Source organism: Protomyctophum parallelum (genome assembly GCF_964188405.1).
Source record: "Protomyctophum parallelum genome assembly, chromosome: 2".
NCBI classification, from domain to species: Eukaryota; Metazoa; Chordata; class Actinopteri; order Myctophiformes; family Myctophidae; genus Protomyctophum; species Protomyctophum parallelum.
Genome location: NC_139699.1, coordinates 42383549 through 42409240, shown reverse-complemented (window position 1 = coordinate 42409240; position 25692 = coordinate 42383549). Strand labels below are relative to the sequence as shown.

At 41.2% G+C, this 25692-nt stretch overlaps 3 protein-coding genes and 1 long non-coding RNA gene across 5 annotated transcripts in view; 1 reads left to right on the top strand and 3 right to left on the bottom strand.

Moving 5' to 3' along the window:
* ano1a (anoctamin 1, calcium activated chloride channel a) overlaps positions 1-2675 on the top strand; it is a 107318-nt gene extending 104643 nt beyond the window's left edge. The window contains 1 exon segment of the mRNA XM_083760107.1: positions 1334-2675. Within this exon segment, the coding sequence (XP_083616233.1) occupies positions 1334-1585 (252 nt within the window). The 3' untranslated portion in view covers positions 1586-2675.
* Positions 2676-7420: 4745 nt separating this feature from the next.
* Positions 7421-10723, bottom strand: LOC310877831 (ZP domain-containing protein-like). The gene is made up of 6 exons (XM_083791791.1): positions 10651-10723; positions 10188-10375; positions 9581-9981; positions 8827-8926; positions 8467-8644; positions 7421-7663 (listed from the first exon to the last, which is right to left on the bottom strand). Exons 1-6 carry the CDS (start codon positions 10685-10687, stop codon positions 7515-7517), a joined length of 1053 nt encoding a protein of 350 aa, XP_083647917.1. The 5' UTR covers positions 10688-10723; the 3' UTR covers positions 7421-7514.
* A 309-nt stretch (positions 10724-11032) lies between these two features.
* On the bottom strand, positions 11033-12907 carry LOC310877842. Of its 2 annotated transcripts, XR_014570831.1 has the most exons (4): positions 12724-12907; positions 12311-12645; positions 11249-11390; positions 11033-11164 (listed from the first exon to the last, which is right to left on the bottom strand). It is a non-coding gene; the product is annotated as an uncharacterized lncRNA (long non-coding RNA). The 2 variants fall into 2 exon arrangements; XR_014570830.1 differs by having other exon boundaries at positions 12311-12907.
* Positions 12908-13150: 243 nt separating this feature from the next.
* LOC310854629 (uncharacterized protein) lies at positions 13151-21506 on the bottom strand (the record flags this gene model as incomplete). The annotated part of the gene is made up of 6 exons (XM_083759304.1): positions 21371-21506; positions 20013-20224; positions 17324-17449; positions 16144-16282; positions 13256-13424; positions 13151-13200 (listed from the first exon to the last, which is right to left on the bottom strand). Exons 1-6 carry the CDS (start codon positions 21491-21493, stop codon positions 13151-13153), a joined length of 819 nt encoding a protein of 272 aa, XP_083615430.1. The 5' UTR covers positions 21494-21506.
* Between the last annotated feature and the right edge of the window lie 4186 nt (positions 21507-25692).

Here is a 25692-nt window from a genome sequence, read left to right as displayed (position 1 = left end):
GAACACACATTGTGCTGAATTGAATGCACACATACTGCATGTTGATTATACACTGGCATCCACATTCTGATGAGCAGGCACGACGCACAGCGTTTGCTTTCATATTTGATGTACTGTGTGTGAAAGCACTTCTATGCTACGTCCATTACAAAACAAGCAAACAACCATGTTCTTCATATATAATTGATGTATGGCCATAGAGTGGTCATACATCAATTCATCATGCATTTTTCAGAAAAAAATAAGACATGCCCACTGACTGTCTGAAGGAATAGTCTGGTGAGGGGATATACCGGCCATCGGGATATACATTTATCTCCAGACTTAATTCAGTGATAAGGGATATTGAAACACAGTGTGTAAGAAATGTCTTTACTTTTAGTGCTGCATGCCATTGTATAAAATGCATGTATTGTGTGTCAAATGTAACTGTGTTTACGTGCACACGATTACTGAAAATAATCAGGTAACATTAAAGCGTTAAAACGTGCCTTCGATCTGTATCAGCCAAATAATAAGTTATAACATGACAGGTGAAACTAATCGAAAATAATGAAAACACAAAATAATTACAGATTGCATTTTTTATACACCATGAATGAGAGACAGTACTGTCGGTACCCATGCCATTAGGCTGTGAGGGGGAAAAAAGGAAGCCTATATAAAGAAAAAAGAGAAAAACATTACAGAAAACATGAAGTCTGTGCCCTCAATGAAACCAGGATAGTTTAATGCATTGATGGATCCAAACACCTTCCATTTTGGTACATTTTATGTATTCCGTTTCCCCCGTGAACAGATGTTTAATGAGTTCAGTGCGCTCCATGTGCAATAAAGAATCATTTAGCATTGTTAAATTCACGAAAGGGTCTAGCCATGGGATAATGATGACTCCTAATAATAATGGCATGCTTGGCAATGTGATCCTGTATGTAAAAAATGTTGACTTGTTGGCTCTATGAAGTGATATATATTTTACTGTCTACTTGGGCTTTAGTGAATGGACAGTTTTTAAGTTGCTTGATTCAGTATTTAGATATTTGATATTCATTTTACAAACCCATTGTAACTTCAAACTCTGTCTCGGTGGACACTGTTCCATGTCTCCTGCAGAACATGGTGGTGGTAAAAGCATCGCACAACTGTTTTTTTTAATTTGTATTCTTTTAAACTTTTTGTCCCATAATTTCATGCTCAAAATAGGGATGCCAGGTTGGAAGTGGTTAAGCGCTGCAGCGCCGTGGTCCACTTATGTTACTCGATTTATCAAACTTTTTATAATCGATTAAATCAATGAACTGTTGTGTGTTCCGTGTGTGTGTGTGCCCTGTAGAACGTGGTGATGCTGATGAGTGACTTTGTGGACTGGCTCATCCCAGACATCCCCAAGGACATCAGCCTGCAGATCCACAAGGAGAAGATCATGATGGTGGAGCTCTTCATGAAGGAGGAGCAAGGGAAGAGGCAGCAGGCAGGACGAGACAACCACAACCAAGACCACTACACTTCCTCTCCATCGGCCAACCGGAGTCCTGCACCACAAGCCCGCTCGCGCCCGGTATCTCACGTCAACACGGCTAACTAACCACCTGGCACGTTGCAAAACAGCAGCTGTTGAACATTTGAGCTAACGGCAGCTTACGGCCGATATGGCTCAGACGGCTAGGTGTTAGCAATGTTAATTGCTTACATGCTTAGCTGTTATAGCTAATGGCTCACCGCTAACCATTCTCAAAAATCGAGCGTTGTATCAGAGACAGAGCTCTATCCGTCCATCCAGTTGGGTCCCGCCTTCCAGAACATCCTCTTTCTGGGGTCAGGATATATTACACTAGCTAATCGAAACATGTCCTTCCTAATTGATCTCCTGTCAGCAAAGAGTCAGAGTCCTATAGAGAGCCATCCAGAGAGTCACTCACAGAGTCATTACGGAGAGTCATTCAGAGACTTACTCAGTGAGTCACTCCTGGGAGAAATCATCAGTTCTCTGCCGCCACCATCTAATTTAGACTCGGATGAAGGAGAATCAGTACAATACTTATAGCATTTTCTCAGTGCTGGCAGACCAATTATACCCTGTATCTATCCTTTCGTACTGTTGATGTCCATCGGTGACGAGCCAACTTGGAGACCACACCTGGTCCTCCTGAACGTTGTATAATGTTGTGTACTAACGACTAACCCATGATGGATCAAACACATCGAGAACCTTTGTACAAACATACACTGACTAACCTTGTCTGACTTATACTAAGTCTCTTCTTTTTCCTTTTGGTAATAATAATTGTCCTGGATTTGAGAAACGGTTTATGATGGTAGATGATTACTAGGTGCACCATCTAGGACCAGCCGGGACTCCCTTCACCTCCAGAACGTCCAGAACTTTCTGAGCTCTTCAGGGCTTCACGTCACAGACATTCCACAGAGATCGTAGCTCATGCTGGCAAATGTCATTTGCCTGATTGTGTAAAATTGTCCTCGTCATTTATTGCCCACAGGGTGGTTTTTGTTGCACTCTTAATAAACAATCACTGTTGTATGGAAAGGCGCTGAAACGGTGGTCTATAACTGGGACATGTATTTACTTGCATACTGTCTGTATTTACATACATATGTACATATGGCCCAGGACTCCTATAAGAGAACATTTGTTACTAAAATATTTCAAAATTATAAAAAAATGTTTGAATTTAAGATGTTAAAAAAAATCTTTAATAAAGAATATTGCCGATCTACGAGCACGTTTTGAGCCTGTAGATCGGCTAGTTACGAATAATAGGCTATAACATGTATACTATTAAAGTGATTTTGACGGTGTATCAACTAAATTTGGTGGGGACCTCCTGAAACCTCCAGGACCCTGGGGGGGTCCCCAGACTCTACTTTGAGAACCATTACTTTACACAACACATGTATAACCTGACATCTCACAAGCTGACACAATGATGACCTCGCCAATTATTTCAACAAGCGTCCAATGCTTTACCCTCCTATGATGGCTTCACTCGTGAGAAAATGGATCTACAAACTCAAGCATGTGAGCCTGTAGATCTACTATTTTTGGGGAGAGTCCAGACTCTCAGATGGTACAAAGTGCAAAGTGCAAATCCCGCTTGTGGGGACATAATGGGATGGTGTACGTATGAGTGTCCCATTCAGATATGAGACCTTTTCTTTTCTTATGTGCACAATTAAATGCAAAGCAGGAGTTGATCTACAGTACAATTGTTTTGAATATGCAATGTTGTTGAACTAATAGTGCTTTTTTTTTGCTTTAATCTCTTTGTTATGAGAGACTGTTTGTACCATGTCAAGCTGCCTGTTGATATATGTTGTGTTGTGTCATACTGTATGTTCTGTATATAGAAGTATAGACGGATTCCAACTAAACTCACTGTCTTGTTACAAAATGACAAATGTCTTTAGATTTGAAGAGGGCTTCCGTTCTGTCCCAGCGGCACACGTCACACGTGACTACTGGTGTCATGAACTGGAATAGTTAAAGGTCAGATGGACTTGTTTTTATAAAGCATGTCGATCCATGTGGGATGCAGAGGTCTTGTTTTCAGCACTGCTCTGTGTCCAGGACAACCACAGTTGTGCAACAAACCCACTATTTTAGACCAGTGGATTCTCTGAATGTTTGATTTCAAGGACCCCAGTTTGGTATGTGCATTAGGCTAAGTAAGGACCCCCATAAAGGTTTTAGAGACCCGTAAGGGGCCATTGGTTCCTAAGTATCAGTCATTTAGCTGGGGACCCCTGAGAACCCCCCTCAATGACCTCTGTGGTCTTCGGACCACATTTTGGGAACTATACTGCTTTAGCCAACTCCTCCAACCTAACCTGCCTTATTCACTTAAATCTAATCCATAGGTAGTTTGTCCTACCCGCCGGGTACTGAACCCAAGTACCCCGCGCAAAGTGCCAACATTTCTACTTCTGAGCTATAATACAGAAAGCCTATTCATGCAATACCCCTTTCAACCACTAGGTGTCCTACCTGACCACATGGGTCTAATGAAGAGCAGGGAGACCAACTACAGTAGTGTTGTTTATATTGTATTGACAGAATGTTTTATTCAATTAAAACTAAACATGAGCACCAAGTCTCAAACATATTCCACAGCTCAGTAGCAGTAGCAGTAGATGAGTAGGCTATGTGTGATGTATTTGGCTTACACCATGCAACACTTAATTAAACGAATGAATTAAATCGATTATTGTTTTTAAAAGCAAAAATAGCCAATCTTCAAGCTCATAAGGTTGCAACAAAAATAAAAAATCACACCCGTGTGAACTGAGAGGCGCTAATATATTAAAGTCTAACTTGTGTTGATTAGGTGATGTAATAATGCTGATGTAAAACAAACCATGCCAACACAAACATTAAATTCTCTTCATTGTTAATGGCATTTAATGTTCCCTTCATTGTCAATGGAGTTTTTAAAACAAACTAAAAACAAACATTAAACCTGTGGCTAGCGCCCCTCAGAAACATGCTTCTAGATTATTCAACTAATAAAAAATGATAGGCCTAGTGATCCTTGAGAAAATAATCAATATATTTGCAGTCTTACTATACCGCAACAGGCACTGTTGAAAGAATGAACGTGAACATCTTTAGCTACAAAGACTCATCCCAACTGTAAATATGGAATGACATATGAGAGACTTTGAAATGAATGTATTATTAAATACTGTATAGGCCTATGACCACTATTATCTATACCTTACTGTTCTATTGTACTGGAAACATACCATTATGGACCTGAAGCACGTCTGGGAAATGATCTTATATTTTACTGCCTACCAACATATTTTGTTTAGTTGAGATTTACAGAATACTTTACTTCTTACATGGAGTATGACTTGCTCTTGTCTTTTAGAATAATAAAGAAATGCACATTTTGTTTTAGAGACTTTCTTTCTTATTCAGCCAACACTGTTAATACTGTAAGTATATGTGATGTTACTTACATGTGATCATGTACCACGTTTTAATGAGGACATTTCTCTTGACTTAAAAGATCAGAATCTCCAGCCATTTCAATTAAGTATGTGTAGTTTTAGGATAAGAATAAGGTGCTTTTCTGATAGTAATCATTGCTATAGAGCAGGGCTGCCCAAAAAGTAGATTGCGGTCTACCAGTAGATCACTGAGGTTGTGCAGGTAGACCACATGACAAGGCCTAAAAAAGATGTAATTTAAATATAAAAAATCACTCCCGTGTGAAGTGAGGGGCGCTCTTATCATCATACATCATCATACGTCATCTCATTCCGGCCAATCGCAATTTGCATACTCACTTTTGTCTTCAATGAGATCTACGCCTCAGCGCAAATGATTTAATTTACGCTGAGGAAGGCCCTTGGGCCGAAACGTCCACACTGTTGTTGTTTGCTGCTGGGGGGAACAAAATAAAACAAGAATCCTATGGGATACAACGTGAGTGCTGGTATTCATTTCTACAGTCTGTGTCTTCCAGAACCGTGCACCCGTTACATTATAACTAGAGATGTCCCGAATCGATACACTTTATTCGTTTCCCGATACCACAATTTCTGTGTTAACCGATACCAAATACCGATACCAGATAATAATAAATAATAAAAAAGAAAGAATATCTTTGTAACGAAGTGGTCCTCCGTTACTGATATTTGGCACATTTAAGTATTTATATTTGCACACAAATAAAGAGTCATGAGTTGAACTGGTTTATTGAGAGTATTGTGAACATGAAAATGTAATATGAGACTGTGTTATGGGTACTTGAATACTGATTGCTTCTGTTCTGTCTGTTCCAGTGTGTTCGGGCAAAAGAGTCCCCAGGCTACCAGAGCACCATAGATTGGTCTGGACTGGACCACAGTGAAATGGCCAGGGGGTGTTTGAGTTATGTATTGGAGCTGCTAATGATAATGGGATATGTGGTTTATCTTGCAATAGTGGGCATAATTGATATTTACTTACCGGTGTAGTGATATAGATTTATAGGCTCATGTGATGTGGGTTATGTGGGGTTCAGAAGTGTTGCATGTTTAACCGGTAATATGGTAGAGTCTGCACTGATTGTTTCAGCTGCCTATAAAAGGCTGCCAGGGAGCACACACCCACTCAGTGTTAGATTCAGTGAGAGGGCATGGTGGAGCTGCACACCAACATGCCCCATTTGTTTGCTGCGTGTGCCATGCCATTTCCCATGCTGTACCACTTCTTTTGGGAATAAACCATGGTGTGGCTGCCTTTTACATCCTGACTGTGTGCTCATTTCCAGCTGCTTATCGGGCAAACACTACATGGGCATGATGGCCTCATTTCATAATGATTACAACATACTTGATACTTCACATAAATATAAATATATATTTATTTTTAATGATTTCACTTCATGGAATATTTTGTGAAACACCACAAATTAAACAATACACTGTAAAATAATTCACACAGATAGTCCAAAAACATAGTAAGGTGACTTAGAGTTTTTAACCTGTTTTTGACATCCTTTTTAATTCCCCTTATAGCCTATGAGTAGGAAGTATGAAATATTATCAGAAGTATATCAGAATTAGTCTACAGATTGGAAGCATCTAATCTAGCCTCGCGTAGCAATACTAATGTCCAGTGGTGAGCAGTGAGCTGGACATTAGTATTCCAAAGGTCATCGGTAGATATAAAGGACTGGAAAGAAGTCAGAGGATTTGTAACCTATGTAATGAAGCCAGAATTGGAGATGAGTACCATGTTTTGTTGGAATGTAAGAATACTAGCATTATATAAATTTCAGGCAATTCTTTTTACCCACCCTTCTATGTTTAAATTAATCGCATTACTAAAATCTGAAAAACAAAAATAATAATCTATACATTGGGTGCTTTTCTGAAAAAAAGTCTTCCGCTGTTCAAATAGGGAAAGCCTTCCGATATGTCTATGTATATTGTGTAATGTATTGTATACTTTTGATTGTAGACTTTTATGAATCTGTGCTGCAAACCATGTGATCATGGTCGTGAGTTAAATAAATGATGGGGGCTGTCCAGGGCGCCACCCCGGTAGTTCAGACACCGCACGCACCGGCGCGCAAATACAGCACGCAGATACAGCACGCAAATACAGCCCTACTAGTTCAAAGATCCACAGCACACCATGCACTGCTAATGTCACTGCATGGATATTAGTCTCTTCCCGCTCAGTGTTAGATTCCCCCCCCCCCCCCCCCCCCCCCCCGCAATGTCCCGCCCCATATTTGAATACTGGGCCCTGGTTGGTTATAGCCTGGTTGCATTGCAAAAGGCAGATGAAGGCTGGCTACACGGCTACATGATCTAATCACCATCCTAAATAATACACCATAATTCAAAATCACCTGTAAACATTCCCATTTAGATTAAATAGCAATCCATAGCAAATTAAAGATTATTTCAAATAAGAAACTCCCCAGCCAATGACATGCATGTATAATGTCCCCCTTTAGAGCACTGTGCATCATCAGACACCACACGCATTGCTGCCTTTAACTTTCAGTGGATGGCAGGAGTTGATATTTCACCCCTGTATTCCGGACTTTGTACATGACCACTGCACAGATCATGGCGACAGCTGTGAGAAGACATCCAGCGATGAAGACCAGGTTCAAGTTCAGGTTCAGGTTCAGGCTGGTAGCTGAATAAATAATAAAAAGAAAGCACACTGTTTCAGCCTGTAATGACAATCTCAAAAGGAAAAACATATTTTAAATAGTTTGTGATGCTAAACTATCGTAATGTAGTATTGTATGTACAGTACACTAGGTAGGCTACATTCAGTATAATAATATACTGAATGTATTATGTACTGTTATGACACTTTTTGTCCACTAGACGTCACTAAAATGCCAAAACAGACTTGGACTGAAACACAATACCTTACCAGACAGCCCAAATGAAAGGCAGTGATTCATAAGGCTCAACTTGCATTTTCTGTTTTTTGTTTCTAATAGTGATAGTAGGTGGAGGGACAGATAAGGTAGAAAGAGAGAGAGAGAGGGGATGACATGCAGCTAAGCCAGTCCACACCAATTACTACTAGGAAATGCAACTGTACTTGCAATGATTATGGCACTGGTCTGAAACTGCCTGGTCAGTCCAGACCACTGCAATTTCTTGCAACTGGTTGCAAGTTGCATTGGTGTGGACTGGTCTTTTAAGGGCCACATGGAACCTAGGCCGGTTGTGGTAAGGACTTGATAATAAGTACAGTATGCATTCTACCAGGTGCCCCTGGCAGTGCTGGCACACCTCTAATTTGCAGTGTTTTTTGTTGCTTCAATTAGAAAGGAGAGAGTGTGAGACATGCAAAATGGAGATGATATGATGAAATGCAGTGGGACTCAAACTGTGGGAATTGCACAAGAACTGGTGGATCAGCTATACGACTTACGAGCACACCCTAGTTCATCACAGACTTGAGAAAGGTTTGAGTTATACCTGTGCTCTCAGGTGACCTTCTCAGGCGCAGGGGACCCTGGGAAATGTAGTGACTTTCCGTTTGAATGACACCCAGCTCCCTCCTCTTTCTAGACTGAGTGGATTTGATGCATCCCTCAGAGCATCTGGTGTTGGTGTTCCCAGCTTCACACAGGATCACTGAACAGCTGATGTACACCTGAAACATAAACGAGAATAACAACATCACTTTAAAACCTTCCTACATTTCTTTGCGGAAATAAATGTGTCATCATTTCATAGTTTAATTAAGCATTGATCGATATTACACAGCACCTGTACCGTATTTCGTGTTGACCCTGACAAGGAATTGACACCGCTACACTATAGATCCCTATTTACCTGATCATACTCTCCTATGAATTTGAAGGCGTCCATTGAGAATTGGAAATGTTTCTCATGGCGTGGTGAAAAAACGTCAACAGTGTGGTCCACAGCACACCTGGTTGAAACCAAAAAGACAGATTTCAAGTTGGGTATTTGTCATTTATGTATTTCTTAAATAGAAAACACACCTGTGTGAAGTGAGGGGCGCTCTTATCATCATATGTCATCATGCATAATCTCATTCTGGCCAATCATTAGTCTTTTAATGTTTGTGGTTCCAAACTGGCCATTTATTGTCAATGGAATTTAATGTTTGTGTTAGGACAAGGTTTGTGTTTACACGCTCACTAAGGCCTGACTCACACGTGCACAACAGATTGATGTATAGCTGATGCATGAGACTTATTGACTGATGCAAGATCGCAATTCATTTCCAATGGGAGTCACATGGTTTGACACAACATTTTTGTTGTATGAGGGGGAAGGGGGGGGCAGTCGAAACACAGCCGAAAGCTGTACAACACAAATGTTGTGTCAAACCATGTGACTCCCATTGGAAATGCATTGGGGCAAGATGTAAACAAACCCTTTGCTTACATCTACCATGCATCAGTGATGTAGGCCTATGCTAGATGCGAAGGTGTGAGTCAGGCCTAAAAGCTGGACATAGGAGGGGTATAGCGCCCTCAAAAAAGAAAGATGTGTATAAGTGATTTATTCTGTTATTTACCTAAATCAATGACAATAAATATGTATTATCTTCACTCACCCATGTTCTATGATGGAGTAGGTTGGCTGGTAGTTGGGGTTATCGTACGGTGCAGCTCTGCAGGACTCCACAAACAGTTCAGTGTTGTTGACTGAAGACGAGGCCTCTATCTGCATGTAAATCTTGTCCCCTACATCGTACTCCAGTGGGTAGGAGCGTGGGTCCTTCATTGAGGTGAAACGCTGGCTCTGGAAGAACTCAAACTGGTAGGTGAAGGTACCAAAGCCTTTCTCCTCGACTCTGTGTGGAATTCTGTGTCCAGTGAAGCTCAGGGTCACGTTGCCAGTCTTGGGGTACAGGCAGTAGAACTCCACCTCCAACAGGTGCTTGCGAGTGATCACTGCATTGTCATCGTCGACGGAGGTGATTGCATTTTTGAAGATGATGTTATTGTCATCCTCCTGCATGGAAAAGCTCCTGCATGGAAAAGTTAATATTTTGTATGACAAGCTAACTTGTACTTTAAGTAATGCAAATATTGAACAGTGCTGTTTAACATTGTTGACAGACAGACAGACAGACAGACAGACAGACAGACAGACAGACAGACAGACAGACAGACAGACAGACAGACAGACAGACTATAATCCAGGAATGAGCTCTTTACCTCAATCTGAGTCCCACAGTCACTGAGGGGGACTACTGCAATGATATGAGTACTGTTTTGTTGCCCGTCCACTCTGCAGGCCACGTTGCCTGCTTCATTAAGTCGCAGATGACCTACGTTTCCCTTGAATGAGGCTTTTTCCACCTCTACCGTCATGGCTGTTTCATTGCAAATCACATTGGCTATCACTGAAATAAATTGTAAATAAACAAATACAGTAAATACATTTGTTCTGTTGCACCAATCAAAAATACGGTGTATGCTAAAATTGTGGTTACGACCGAGATAATGTTACTGAGGGGCACTATCCCCTCCAATGTCTGGCTTTCAGAATTTTGTTATTTTGTTGGCAGCCAAGTCTATGGATTTTCAATGTTTGTTTAGATCATTTTAAACCGACATTACCAGGGGCCCCTGCTTCACACAAGCGTGATTTTATTTGGTGGATATCAACAAGACTCACCTTGTCTCTGTACCACCTGCACAACAACACACCTCATCTCAGATTGATAGATGCGAGACCTGAAACGAGTGACAAACAACAGATCTCGCGGTCATAGTTGAAAGATGTAAAATGTCATCAAATTCAATGGTGGTCCGTGGCGCAAATGGACGTGGTTCAAAGGTGGCAGGGAATGAGTTGTGCCCCAGGGGGATCTAGAAACAGAGCCTACAGGTGGATGCAGTGGGACTTGCAAAACTACATGCAGGATCTCTCCTGCTAACGCTGTGTTGAAAGGTGCTATATAAATAAACATTGACATTATTAAGTCAAGTCAACTCCCCTCCCAGAGAATCTGTATAGCCTTGGAATGAACGGATGTGAGGCTTACCCATACGATGCCTCAACAACAAAGCAAATGGGGAAGTGTTGTCCCACGTCATCGGGAACGGGAGTCCATCTGATGACATACTCGTCTCGTGTGGTCTTATGCTTAGTGACATTCAACGGTCCACTGAAGACCATATCATAGACTCTGTATAAAGAAAATTAACAGATTTCATCTCGCATGCTTAACATTTTTGTCATAAACGCACTTTGGTTCCACCCTTTGTCTTACGTGGAGTGTGTGGCTTGTGCTTTGACTCTGATCTCTGTCTCTTTGTTGACTTCACCTTGGAGTTGCTCTCCGTTCCTGGGTGTTGGATGCAGCAGCCTTGGTAAATATTCTCCCTCCTCACACGACGGAGCTGATGGATCAACTGCAATTGAAATGAAAATCATTTGTGACCCTCGACAGTAACATGATAGCTATTACTAACAAGTAAGACGTGCGAACGCAGGAAGAGAAAGCAGCTCGTAAATTGCAATAAAAACAATTAGAATAAATTACGTACTTTAAGGTTTTTTTTAAGTTCTTCTTCGTGTGTATGTGTGCGTGCGTGCGTGTTTATTTTTATTTTTTTAAGTTGTGTGTGTGTGTGTGTGTGTGTGTGTGTGTGAGTGTGGGTGTGTGTGTGTGTGTGTTTTGTGTGTGATACAGCTGCACCCTCTGGTGGTCGGGCGGGTGGTGTTACAGCGTGACACAGACAGACACACATGTTCTGCTAGGTCTCATAGTTAGTGCTCACTGAATTCGCAATGAGGGATAAATTGAGCTGGGATCACTAACCTTTGACCACAATGGAAACCTTTTTGTGAGGAGAGGGGACTTTGATATCAAAGACCAGGGGCCAATCATATAACTTTTCTGAGCCTAATTGTTCACAAAATAAAACGCCAGGACACAGAAAATCCACTGAATGTTCAAAGGTACACAATACACAGTATAGTCTGACAGGAGTCTGATCGGGAGTCAAACCCGCGACACGCTGTCAGGGATTACCGGCGTGCCCAGATGGCTACACAGTAGCCATCCCGGGCCATAAAATATATTTGTTTTAAATTCAATCAATCAATGCTAAGCGGTCCAGCGGTTTGTGACATTAGCGCAAGACACTGGACTCATCTTTCTGTTTTCCAGCAGCTCTCCTCAACGGCCCCCAGGGGATATTCACTGGGGAACATTCCAATCACGAAAGTCACATTGAAAGGAACAAAGTGTAACCGTGGCATCAAACTTCTGTTTTCCCACAACGTTATCATCAACCATTAGTATTACGCATGCATAGTGTTGACTTACCAAGGAAAGCGAAATGTAAAGGAAGTTTGCTGAGAGGAGACGTGGTGGCAATCATTGGTCTGGTGGTGGTTGTATGGGGCGGCCGGGGCCTGACAAACCGTGTGGTTGTTGTAGCTCTGGTTGTGCTGGTGGGTGGTGTAGTGGTTGGAGCAGTGGGTGGGTTGATAGTTGTTGCAGGGGTGGTTGTACGGGGCCTGACAAACTGTGTGTTTGTTGTAGCTCTGGTTGTGCTGGTGGGTGGTGTAGGGGTTGGAGCAGTGGGTGGGTTGATAGTTGCAGGGGTGGCTGATGTATGGGGCCTGACAAACCGTGTGGTTGTTGTAGCTCTGGTTGTGCTGGTGGGTGGTGTAGGGGTTGGAGCAGTGGGTGGGTTGATAGTTGTTGCAGGGGTGGTTGTACGGGGCCTGACAAACTGTGTGTTTGTTGTAGCTCTGGTTGTGCTGGTGGGTGGTGTAGTGGTTGGAGCAGTGGGTGGGTTGCTAGTTGTTGCAGGGGGAGCAGTGGAACTCCTCCACCACCACCAAGTAGTTGGAGGAGTTGTGGTCGTGGTTGAAGGTGGAGCAGTGGTTTGTATCCACCACCAAGGGTGGATCCAAGCAGTTGTAATCCTTGGTGGTGGGATGGTCGTTGTTGAAGGTGGAGCAGTGGTTTGTATCCACCACCAAGGGTGGATCCAAGCAGTTGGAACCCTTGGTGGTGGGGTGGTCGTTGTTGAAGGTGGAGTAGTGTTTCTCCACCACCCCCAAGGGTTCCAAGCAGTTGTAGAAGTTACGTTGATCGTCTCAGCAGTTGTAGCAGGGCTTTGTCTCCACCACCAAGGGTTCCCAGTAGTTGTAGAAGTTACGGCGATAGTTGCGTTGACAGGTGCAGCAGTGGTTTGATTCCAATACCTCCAACGAGGTCCAGCGGTTGTTGCACTCCACCACCAGGGGTGGGAACGCGAACGCCTGCGTCTCCTCCCTGCCCTCGACTGCAGCGGAGACCTGCTGGACTGAGATCCATCCGTGTAGGCCAGAGTGATGTGTCGTCTTGGAAAGTCCTCGACCACCAACTCAAGTCTATTGAAGCCCATGCGTTGCGATGAAGAGGCGCCATAGTGCAATGTGCAAGAATCCTAAAAGGACAAAGGAGTAAACGTTTGGCATTTCTGTTCATGATGAGTGGTAGGAGATATCTTCATTGTTTTAACAAGTTGGTTATCGTGCCGGCATGTGTACACTACAGTACAGTAGCCTACAATAATGGTTCTAAATGTGGGGTCTGTGGAGCGCAAAGGGTCTTAGATATTTAAATGGACCCAAAAAAGTATTAGATAGATACAGAATGTTGAGAATAACATTTCCAGTTGGTAGTTTCAAAGGGATCATTTTACAGTAGATGTACAGTCCAACACCTGCACATGCAGGTTCGAATGTGTACTAGCCTTGGTATAGGTCTAGGCCTATATATTTATTATTTCTGCTTATTTTGTACATGTGTACTGTGCACAATTTTGCGCTCTGTTACTGATAGATCGCAGATTACTATGAAAACCTGCAAAACCTTCGTCTGTCACTCCTCGTGACATCACGGCTCCATATATGGTCACACCTCGTGACATCACTCCTCCATACATGGTCACGCCTCGTGACACGTATATGGCCGTCTCCATATATGAAGATCACGACACGGACCTCATCTAACCCTGGATAACCATGCATGGAGAAGGCTGGATCATCACCTAGACCGGCATACATATGGAGCCAGCCAGTAACTCTACATCTGACCTCAAACCCTTAGATCTCCATTATACTGTATGTAGCTGACCTGTTTGACATTCCATATGTTGATTCTCCCCACCCGTTCTTCCTCTTCGATGTCTCCCTTTTGACTGATACCTGTCTGTCACGGGGGAACCCGTGCCCTATAGACACTAGAAGACTCCACAATGTGAAACTGAACATTACAAACACACACTGCACAGCTGCTTCCAATAATTGACTGTCTTCAAGCTCCTTGGAGGTGTGGCTATGTGTAGCATCATATACTACTTATCTGTGTTGCCTAATGCTATCATAATTGTTTTGTGTTTGATGTGATGCCTTGGAAAACATTCAGACTCTATGAAGGAAAGGTGTAATTGTATAGTTGGTCTAACTCATGGGTCATGGTTTACCTTGTTTGAGTAGATTGGTCCAATTACTAATCATTGTGGGTGGGGTCTCACCTGGTATATAAGGGAGGCTTGTGGAAATGTTTGGGAGGGAATCCTGAGTGGAAAATGTTCAGTTTTGCTTGAGACTAACAAAGGAGACAACTCCAGGGGAGAGCTGCCAGGGCCAGGAAGGCATAGCCTGGTTTCAGTTTCTTGGTTTGTTGTTTTTCCTTAGTTTAGTTGTCAAGTGTTAATTTCTTACTTTCTGTTATGTGAAAGTGTATTGTTAAGTCTTTATTCTGGAAGTATTATTTTTGCCTGCACAGTTGAATCCGGCATGGGTCGTTCACTCCGTGTTTTGAGATTTACATTCTTGGACTGTCGATTCTTGGAGCCTTGGCCGTTCGGGCAACCTTACACTGTCCATTCAAAATCTAGACAGACGGCGAAAACTAGAGTTCTCAACAGGCGCTAAAATTAAGGCCCAGCCCTAACTGGGCCCTCATCAAACCCTGTACACTCAAAGACACTGCCCCCGCTGCCACCCTTAGATCGCCATATATGGAGCTGACCTGTTCTGACATTCCATAATGTTGATCTGACCTTATCGAACCCTGTACACTCAAGACACGCTCCATATATGGCCAGACCTCATCAAACCCTGTGCCCTCAAGACACGGTCCCCGCTGCCACCCTTAGATGTCCATATATGGAGCTGACCTGTTCTGACATTCCATATGTTGATCTGACCTCATCAAACCCTGTACACTCAAGACACGCTCCATATAATATGGCCAATACAACCTTCATTCCATGTGTTGATCGGTCAGATCAACACATGGGGGTCACCCCATGCCAAAGCGCCAGCGCTCGCCCAGCAGTCCGCCGTCACCCAGGCGGATGCGTGCGTCTTACTGCTGTATATTTTATAGGTACTATTTGAGGTGTATCATGGATGTATTAAGCCCAACACACACCGGCTCCGTCCGACGCGGCGCGTTGCGGCGCGGCGCGTTGCGGCGCCGCCTGGAAAATAGAACTGGTTCTATCGGCGCGCCAGGTGACGTGGCGCGACGCGGCGGACGGAGCCGGTGTGCGATAGGTTCATTGAAAATAATGGAGGCGGCTGTTTTGACGTGCGGCGGTCACAGACGGTGTGTGATGGGCTTTATTGGCTGTTCTGTAATTTGACATGTATACAAAGTAGATTTGAAGTGTAATTGTTGTTCTGCTCCTTGGCCAGTTCTCACTTGTAAAAGAGATTCAGTCTCAATGTGTTTTCACTGGTTAAATACAATAAAACATTTTTTTTTAAACCAACCTACATTTTACTGCTTGTACCTGTTGTGTGAGTTAGAGACAAATTCACCCTCTATTGATTGCTGTAACAGCATCTACTCTTTCTGTGCTTCCATTGTTGCTATTGTATTATGATTGTTGTATTTTTTGTTGTATAGAAACAACTTACTGACAGACCTCCAGGCGACCTTGAGGCGTTTGGCATTGGTGGAGCAGTATCTCCGAGCATTCAAGAAATTGAAATGAACCAAATTCCAGCAGCTGTGACTGATTCCCGTATAGGGATGATGAATTTCAATGTCAAGAAATGTGTTAGTAGACACCAAGACATTTCTTGGTAAGGAATCTCAGTACAATCACAGTATGAACTATGAAATAGAAATGACTCAACCTACGGTACCTGATCCAGGTGAAAGCCTGTGGGTTGAGTGCAGTGGCCACACTCGACACCCCGAGCGATACCATATCTGCATCGAACCTGGTCGCCATTCAGGTCAAAGGTCGTCAGGTTGTATGACCTTGGGCAGTTCACAGGAACTCTAACACAAACATTAACAAGGAGGACAGAGAGTAAATTAATCAACTCTGTAATGAGTCGATTGCAAAACAAATAAGCAAATAAACTAGGGCCGGGACTAATTGCGATTAATTACGATTAATTAACTACAGAAAAATTAATGCACTAAAAAAATTAACGCATTTTAATCGCACAATCTTTTCCCCCAAACTGGGGGAAGCCGCTGAGATCACTTTGCTTGTCCCCGTGGATTGGAAATAGGATTTAAAAGGCTATCCGATGGTAGCGTGGATTACAGCACAGTTGTGTGCAATTATTCAATAAAGAATTATTACCCCTATTACTACAAAAACAATGTTTTATTGCTTAAACTTATGTATTCACTATTCATTGATTCACTAGTATACCAAAATCCATTTGAAAAAATTGCTTTCTCACTGTTCTCGGGTCAAATTAATGATATGCGATTAAAATGTGATTAATCTAGATTAATTAATCGCAAAGCCTCTGATTAATTAGATTAATTTTTTTAATCGAGTCCCAGCTCTAAAATAAACATTAAAAAAAAACACAAATTGGAAGATGTTTCACATCTGGTAGTCTACCCTAATACATCATATCATCAGTTCATGGCTACTGGGGAATAATAATATACAATGAGATACATGTATTTTAAAAACACAAAAAATAGAAGACTCTCACACACTGAAATAATGGTGTCACAAAAGTACACAGCAGCGTACGTACAACAGGTGAAAAGATCCCAATACATTATGTTACACAGGGTTGTATTTGCTGGTAATGGTGGAAAATCCATGGCTCTGCTTTTGGCCTGCACTAATAGTCTATAGGCTTCAGTTACAGTTGGTAGTCAAAATGTGTCAATATTCTGACATGCATACATGTATACATCCAAAATTATAATGTAATATTCATTTAAGCTGATGACCAGAGATTAATTAGTGTATGGCATATGACATATACTGTACCAGTATAGACTTATCACAGGAATGACAGAATGGTACTGTTAGATATAGGGTGTATGTGTATTGTAAAACCTTACCGCAGGAATGGTAGAATGGCAATAGCTGGAGAGCTGTTTGGTTTTCCAGTATCAGACCTTGTTCCCAAATCCACTTCAGTCAGTAGTGACCATGATTTATGGTCAATCCAACAGCAGCTGGCATACCTGGTATATGGAAACAATGAGGGAAAAGATAATGCACTCTCTGAAAGCTTATTAGAGAAATGAAGGTGTTACGGACTGCTGTCCTTCTGATTATTGTAATTACTTACTTGTTTGTCCGGTGCTCCGATGCGTATGTCCCGTGGCAGCGTATGACGTAATGATTAATTTGTGCTCCATTGAGAATCAGAGAATCAGTTATACCCTGGTATTGGTACATATCTTCATCACGTCATATGCTGCTACGGGACATACGTATCAAACGACCCAAGTAACCACAGTATACTGCTAATCAACTTACAAATTACAAAATACACATAGAGGCATTTCTTTTAATCCACCCGACACTGAAACATATCTTTATACGTCACCATTGAGAGCCAGTTATACCCTGGCATTGGTACATATCTTCATCACATCATACGCAGCTACGGACATACGCATCAAACGACCCAAGTAACCACAGTATACTGCTAATCAACTTACTTGCGCATGCAGAGCGGGCAAGTAATGTTGTTTGTCCGGTGCTCTGATGCGTATGTCCCGTGGCAGCGTATGACGTAATGATTAATTTGTGCTTGATGTGGCATTGGTGTCAGATTACATACATGTATACATAGGGGCATTACAGTTAATCCACCCGACACTGAAACATATCATTATTACATCACCATCTGCATCATACGCAGCCATGGCATACGCATAAAACAACCTTAATTGGTTGTTATTAATTACGTAACTAGTAAATGTTTTTTAAATCGTTTAAAATTAATTACAATCATTTACAAGGTTCAAAAGGTTCAAGGTTCATTCAAGAGTTGTCAAATAAGGAATATTTTCTTTCAGTCTAAAAGATAAACCCAAGGAAGATACTTAATACATATAATAGAATCTAAGCTAGGGCGACTGTGGCTCAAGAGGTAGAGCAGGTCATCCAATGATCCATGGGTCGGCGGTTCAAATCCCGGCTCCTCCTGTCTACATGTCGAAGTGTCCTTGGGCAAGACACTGAACCCCAAATTGCTCCCGATGTGCTGGTTGGTACCTTGCATGGCTTCCTCCCGCAATCGGTGTATGAATGTGTGGGTGAATGTAATGCACAATCTATGTAAAGCGCCTTGGATAAAGGTGATATATAAATGCACCATTTACCATTTAATAGGAATATGGCAACAATCATGGACATTCGTAAGGAAAGGTGCATATACCAGGAATGTCCCCATGAGGACTGCAAGGACAAGATTGTTGATCTTAAGAATGGAAATTACCGCTGTGAGAAATGTAATGTAATATAACATTTTTTTTCTCCAATTAATATACTTTTTTATACATCTGATATCCATGTTTTATTTTTCTTTGAGAAACTACAAGTGGATCCTATCATCCTGGACACCTCTAAATCGATGGGACTGTATTTCTTTTATAGATAGAAGCTTCTACCATACATAGCTAAACCTATAATAATTCAATATTGAAACCGTTATTTCACAGAAAGGCTGAGATTTGAAAGTTCGTAGCTGTCGACAGTACTATTGCACGCTCTGCTTGCATACTAGTAGGCCATTTATGGCCTATTTGTGTGCAACACGCAAGTAGGCACTCGACAGAGTGCAGTTCTAGTTATTATTGTATTTGGTTCATTTGGGAATAAGGGTGATAAGTTGGAATATAATATAACTTGTGGCCTGTGTTATACATTGTTCCTTTTGTGTTTCTCTGTAAGGTCAATGGATGGAGAGTGTTGGAGAATGAGTGTGGTGCTATGGTGATTGACAGAGTAATGTGAAGGATTGAGAACAGGTGGCTGTAGATTGACAGGTCCCACCCGGACCTGCCCCTTCTCCCTCATTCGCCTTTCCCGTCCACGCCCTGGTTCTCAGTGGAAGGTGCTCAGTCTGTCCTGACTGCTGTGAGGACGACAGCTTAATTCTGCAGCAGAATTGCTCCTGTCCATGTTGCTTTTTCTTTTGTTTGCCTTCGTTCGTTAGTTTTGTGAGTTAGTTTGTCTTTGAGTAAGTTATATTTTGTTATATTTTGTTATCTTTGTTTTGGGTTTTGAGTTCTCATTAAGTGACCCTTAGCATTTGTTCACTCTGTCATTAGTCAGCTCCTCAGTTATTTATTGTCCAACTTCCTATTGTTACTTATTGTCCTTTTGTATTTCCCTATTTAATGTTACACCGTCCTTTGTCCATCCCATAAGCCTGTTTATTCACTTTTGTTTTGTGATCTAATTTATTGTATTTTTCTTAGTTAGGTTAGTTAGGTTTAGTAATTGTATTTTTGTTTCTCATGGTTAGGGACTTTTAGTTAGGGTTAATTTTATTTCTTAGGTAGCAAGTTTTCTATAATGTAAACTGACACCCTGAAGCCATTATGCACTTTTTCTTTTTATCTCTGTCCAAAGAATAAAGGAGAGATAATAAAACAAATCATCTTTTGTAAAAGCTGTCTCCTCATTATGTTGTTTCACCCTATACCCTAGACAGCTAGGGGGTCGTAAGTCGTAACAGAAGGTAAAAAATAAGAGGCATAAAGAAAATGGAAATTGGGTGAAATAACTCACCTTATTTGAAAAGGTTTGTTACTTGGGACATTTGTTGTTACCACCGTTTCAGTTTCAGTCCACCTTTCAGTATACCTGCTCACTGCATTAGTGCCAGTGTCGATTGTGCCTTTATGAGTAACGGATGAGGCACCACAGTCGCCACTGTAACAACGATTATAGGGATAACTTTGATACCTATCATCAAATGTTACTCTATAGCGGCTCACCACCTGTGGAAGAAAATCCAAAGGTCATAATATGAAGTCTTGCATAACGAGTTCAAAACTTTGAATCCCTATCCGATGAGTGGCTCTGATTTGGAATTTGGGTTGTTAAAAAAAAACAGGATTGGGATAGCTTTGACATCCGATAATATCAGGAAATCAAATAAAAGCTTTAATCTGGATCAAATCGTGTGTGTGTGTGTGTGTGTGTGTGTGTGTGTGTGTGTGTGTGTGTGTGGGGCCATTGATAGAGTCCATATGATTAATTTCTGAAATCCGTGAAAATATGATTGAGACATAAGACTAAGGAAATGTTCGTTCTACAACAGCATTTATAATTAATTATGATTTCATAGCAATTTTACTGGACTCAGAATGTGAGTTAATCAAAAACAGAACTAATAAATAATACATTTACACTAATAAACAGAAATAGAAAACGATGACAATAGATCGATAAATTGTGGTAAATAGTGTCAATAAAGAAGATAAATGGGTTATTATTGCTATAGGTGGATCATACTGTACATATCAACATCCTATAATTTCAAGAATAATGTGTATAGCACTTTTCTACTCAGCCGCTTTACATGGAACATTTTAAATAAGTATTAATTAAGTCCCATAGATTCCCAAACATGTAGCCTACCAATTGCGTCTTAGTTTGCATTAATAGTTCAAGCATGTCATCCAGACAAGCAGAACCATGCAGATTAATATTTGTTCTGGAACAGTGGTTTTCATGCAACCAGTCCTTGAGGGGGTTCCAGGTGGTCCCCAGCTAAATTATGGAGAGTTATTAACCAAATGGACCCTTATAGATCTTTAACTCTTGAGAGCATGAAATTAAACCAAAGGTGCATTAAGTAATTTACAAGAAGTCTACACAATTAGAGAATGTAGAATAGTTTTTTTTTTATCAATGCTTTCCTGTTATCTCTCCTATATGGTACCAACATCAATATAGCATGCAGGAATTGTGGACATAATCAACAAAATATTAAGTTTTAGGTCTGAGAGTCTAAAATCTCATCAGGTGGTCCGTGGGCTCAAATACCCAATAAATAATGGGCCTTGATATGAAAAGGGTTGAAAACCACTGCTCTAGAACATTGACTGAATTATTATAGTCAGGTTAAAATGTGCACTCACCCTGAACGTCCCATCTGGGTTTCTTCCCCTGGCAGTGAAGGAACTGCTTCCACCGTAGAAGTGTGATGCACTGGCCAGTGATGCCATCAGGACCAGCATCACCACAGGGCCAGAAGAAGCCATGGTGCCAACTGACTCTCTGATGTGCTCAGGCTATGTGCAGCACTTATATTTAGAGCGAAATAAGAAACCTCAATCGTTGGTTGCTTAAACTTGCAGACAAAAGAAACCTAAAATACTTTGCATATTTCCTTTGCTTTTGGAAATTCCAAACGGCTTTATACTGTATTGTGCTCCAGTTAGCTAAACTGGTTTTGTCAGTGATTTACTGTAACATAATTATCTCGTTCTCAACATCTATCATGCACGCACGCACATACTTTACTTTATATGTTTATTTGGACATGACAATGCATAATTGCATATTGTTTCCCGGTGCGGCAACCAATATGCAACCACTCCTCGAGTGGTTTCTCTGGTACTGATTCCCCTATCAGGCTGTCGTTTAATGAATTCACTTAGGGGGGGCGGGCACAGACCATGTAGGGTCTTGTATATGGCCCCAACCCCAACACACACACACACACACACACACACACACACACACACACACACACACACAGTGTGTGTGTGTGTGTGTGTGTGTGTGTGTGTGTGTGTGTGTTACAATTATAAACTGAGATGCTATACTATGCCACAATTATGTCTAAATCTGAATATAAAAAAATGAAATTGAATTGAATTTGCTATACTTTTGTGCAAATTAAATTTGTGAACATCTATCAGAAACAGAAGTCATATTACACAATACACCATACATGAATAACACCATTCCATTCACCCTCAGCTCAGACATTCGCTCCTCCGTCAAAAACCTTGGCTTCACCTTCAACAGTACCTTCACACTCAATAAACACATCAGTTCCATAGTTAAATGCAGCTTTTTTCAACTACGACTGTTGGCCACGGTAAAACCATATCTCCCACCGAAACAGCTGGAGATGGCAATACACGCTTTCATATCATCCAGACTAGACTATTGCAACTCCCTCCTCTTCGGCACCGACCAGGCATCACTCAAGCGTCTGCAGTTGGTACAAAATGCAGCTGCTCGCCTCCTCATCAACACAAAAAAGCGAGATCACATAACCCCGGTTTTAGCTGAACTGCACTGGCTCCCTGTTACATTTAGAATAGATTTTAAGATTATTTTATTCACGTACAAAGGGATGCTGAGGTCAGCAGACAAGCTGCTCCTGGAGACTAACAAGACGAACCTTAAAGACTAAATAGTCTACTCTGCCCTTTAACATAAAAACTCTGTTGAGTCTTTTAAATCACTTCTTAAAACACACTTTTATTATTTGGCTTTTAATCGCACCTATGCTTGTGTTTTGTTTATTGCACTGTTATTGTGGCTTTAATTGTTGATGCTTTCTGATTTTGTTGTTGTGGATGTTTTTATCTCACTTTGGTCAATTTCGATTGTTTTAAACGTGCTCTATAAATAAAGTTTGATTTGATTTGATTAGTATAAAATCTTATTTAAATGATACATAGACATAGTACAGAATGTATATGGCAATGACAGTGACCATGATTAGAATGTACAATGGGTTTCTTTCATTCCCATTTCCCAATAGTAGGCTATTTAATTCCTCACGTACAAACTTCTCTTTAACTGGGATAAGATAATGGTCCATAGATTGTGTGTAGAATGTTTCACGCAAATTGCTCAAAAATAGAAAACCAGGTTTTTCAACTTTTGAGGGCGGAGCTTACTGGTCAAAGTGACAGATGTGTTCCCCATGAGTCAAGGAACATGTGGAAACAAGTGCCATGAGTTTCGGCTGAACGAGGCATGAGTTATGCCTGTTCAAAGGTTTTATTTTAAAACAATTGCTATAGCGCCCCCCTTTGGTCAATTGGAGTAAGACTGGTTTCAGTGCTATTTGGCATGACCCTCTACCATACTGTAAAGTATCATATATAAGCATGTGATGCTGCTTGTATGTATTATGGTCAGAAGAAGAATTTCCACAAAACAGCAACTTTCATTGGCTCATAAATAATTTCCACTTAAAATTATGCGTATGCGCATGCATAAAGTGAATGGCAAATCGAGTGGCAAATCGAGTGGCAAAGTGAGTTTAACATTGTATAACGTTGTTTAATGCAATCCTATAGGACTTTTCTGTTTGGATGTATATTGTTAAAGCCAGAAAGTCGTTTTTGCCACTCAGTAGACGTTCCCACATAACTTCCGGGTTTGATGATGATGTCACACGCATACCCTATAGGATGATTTGAGGCATTTTGTTCCAAAAATGTGTTTTGCAAAAATCCACCTGTTGTTGGTGCTATAACAGGCCAATGTGAAAAGGGTGGGATATTTTCCTCAGCCTAGTAGGAAAGTCTGTGAAAGATTTCACGTAAATTGCACGCTCCGTTCATGATGATGAACGCAACGCAACAGATGAACGCATCCTCAGATCATCGGATAAGGCCCTACAGTACTTGTGTCCCTAGGATGAACCTACAATAGTCACCATGAGCCGCCCGGGCACCGAGATTATGGAATGCTCTACCGGTGCATGTAAGGTTAGCACCATCTGTGCCTTTAAGTCACTTTTAAAAACTCACCTTTACACAGAATGTTTTTTAGTACATATTCAACTGCTGCTATTTTTCTTCTTTTCCTTTTGTATTTCTCGTTTTCAAACTGCTCTTGATTGTGACTTTTTTTTTAACCTTAAGCACTTTGGAACCTTGTTTTGAAAGGTGCTATATAAATAAAGTTCACTATCATTATCATTATGACTTGAGGCTTTTTGTTCAAAACGGGCCAATCCTGCAAACTTTGAAAGCCAATGTTAGCCAATTAGGATGGAATCTGAAATATCGGACAGATACGTCTTGAACACATAGAGATAGCTAGGGAGAACGATTTGCGGGATCTTTGGACGGAATCTGGAGGAGTAATATCATAATTTTATTTCAAAAGTCACCCTCCTAGTGGCACTATAACAGACCGTTCTGGAAAATTTGGGGCAGAGGTTCATGTTGGCATCCAGGTAGTGTGTGTGCAAAATTTGACATCTACTGGGTTAACGGTGCCGGAGATTAGCTTTACACAGAAAGATGGACGGACGGACACATGAGCGCACACACACACACACACACACACACACACACACACACACACACACACACACACACACACACACACACACACACACACACACACACACACGGACGGAGTGCAAAAGATCTCCCCATGCCTTCGGCCTGGTGGAGACAATAAAAACTATGAACACAGTGACCGCAGACCGCAGTGTGTGTGTGATTGATTACATTACAGCCTGTAGTAAATGTTACATAATCCTCTAAGTAAATGTACAAGGAAGTAAAAAACAACAATATCAACATTGTCTCTGTGGGAAGGCATGACAACTTTATATGTATAAAGCTTGATCTTACATGGATGACTGAACAAACAGTATAGGTCTTAAACGTCTATTATCAGGAGGAATGTTTCCATTGTCATGCTGCTGAGTAATAATCATCTGCATCAATTATGTACATTTTGTTCATCTGGCTTTGTTTGGCTGCGGTGCATTGGTCTCAGTTTGCGCTTCCAATACAGTTTTGCATTCATCTACAAAATATCAAATATTACATGTGTGTGCGCCTTAGAGTATATATATATACTCTGAGGCGCACGCGCGTGTGCAAGCGTTGGCAGCCAACAGGCAGGCTATGTTCAATTATACACTGAATATACACTATGCGTAGGCCTATGCAAGTGTATCAATGATGAAACCCAAATATACCAAAGAAAAGAGAGTAAATATTTTCAGTATAAAATAGAACAGTTATAATAACAGCATTATTGGGATTTTATGATTATGATTATGTCCAATATCATCTAATGATCTGATCTGAATGAAAGATTCAGAAAGATATGAAGATGGATTTTCTTTCCTCATTTGAAGTCAGAGGTTGGTATTGGTTGGTAGTGGACTTTGGACCTCCTGGAACGGTAGATCACCGCTCCACACACCAGAACACAGCCAACGATGAAGACCATGTTCATACTCAGGTTGACGCTCGGACCAGAAGCTAAACAGGACAAAATAACAGGAAACAACAAGCAACTGAAGCAAGTACATTTGGTTTATAAATATAGCACTACACTACACAAAGTGCCTTACTAACATACAAAACAAATTAATATTAAGCAAGCAGGACAGCAGTTTAAATAGTAGTGTTTTAAATAATTGGTTCTTCTTAAAAATGTCCACAGAGGCTACACCTCCCAT

Coding starts and splice junctions, on each gene's coding strand:
- LOC310877831 (XM_083791791.1), bottom strand. CDS start 10,687: ATGAGGTGTGTTGTTGTGCAGGTGGTACAGAGACAAG. Junction 8,927..9,580: donor TACTCCATCATAGAACATGG/GTGAGTGAAGAT, acceptor GGTTTCAACCAG/GTGTGCTGTGGACCACACTG. Junction 8,645..8,826: donor TCATAGGAGAGTATGATCAG/GTAAATAGGGAT, acceptor TTTATGTTTCAG/GTGTACATCAGCTGTTCAGT.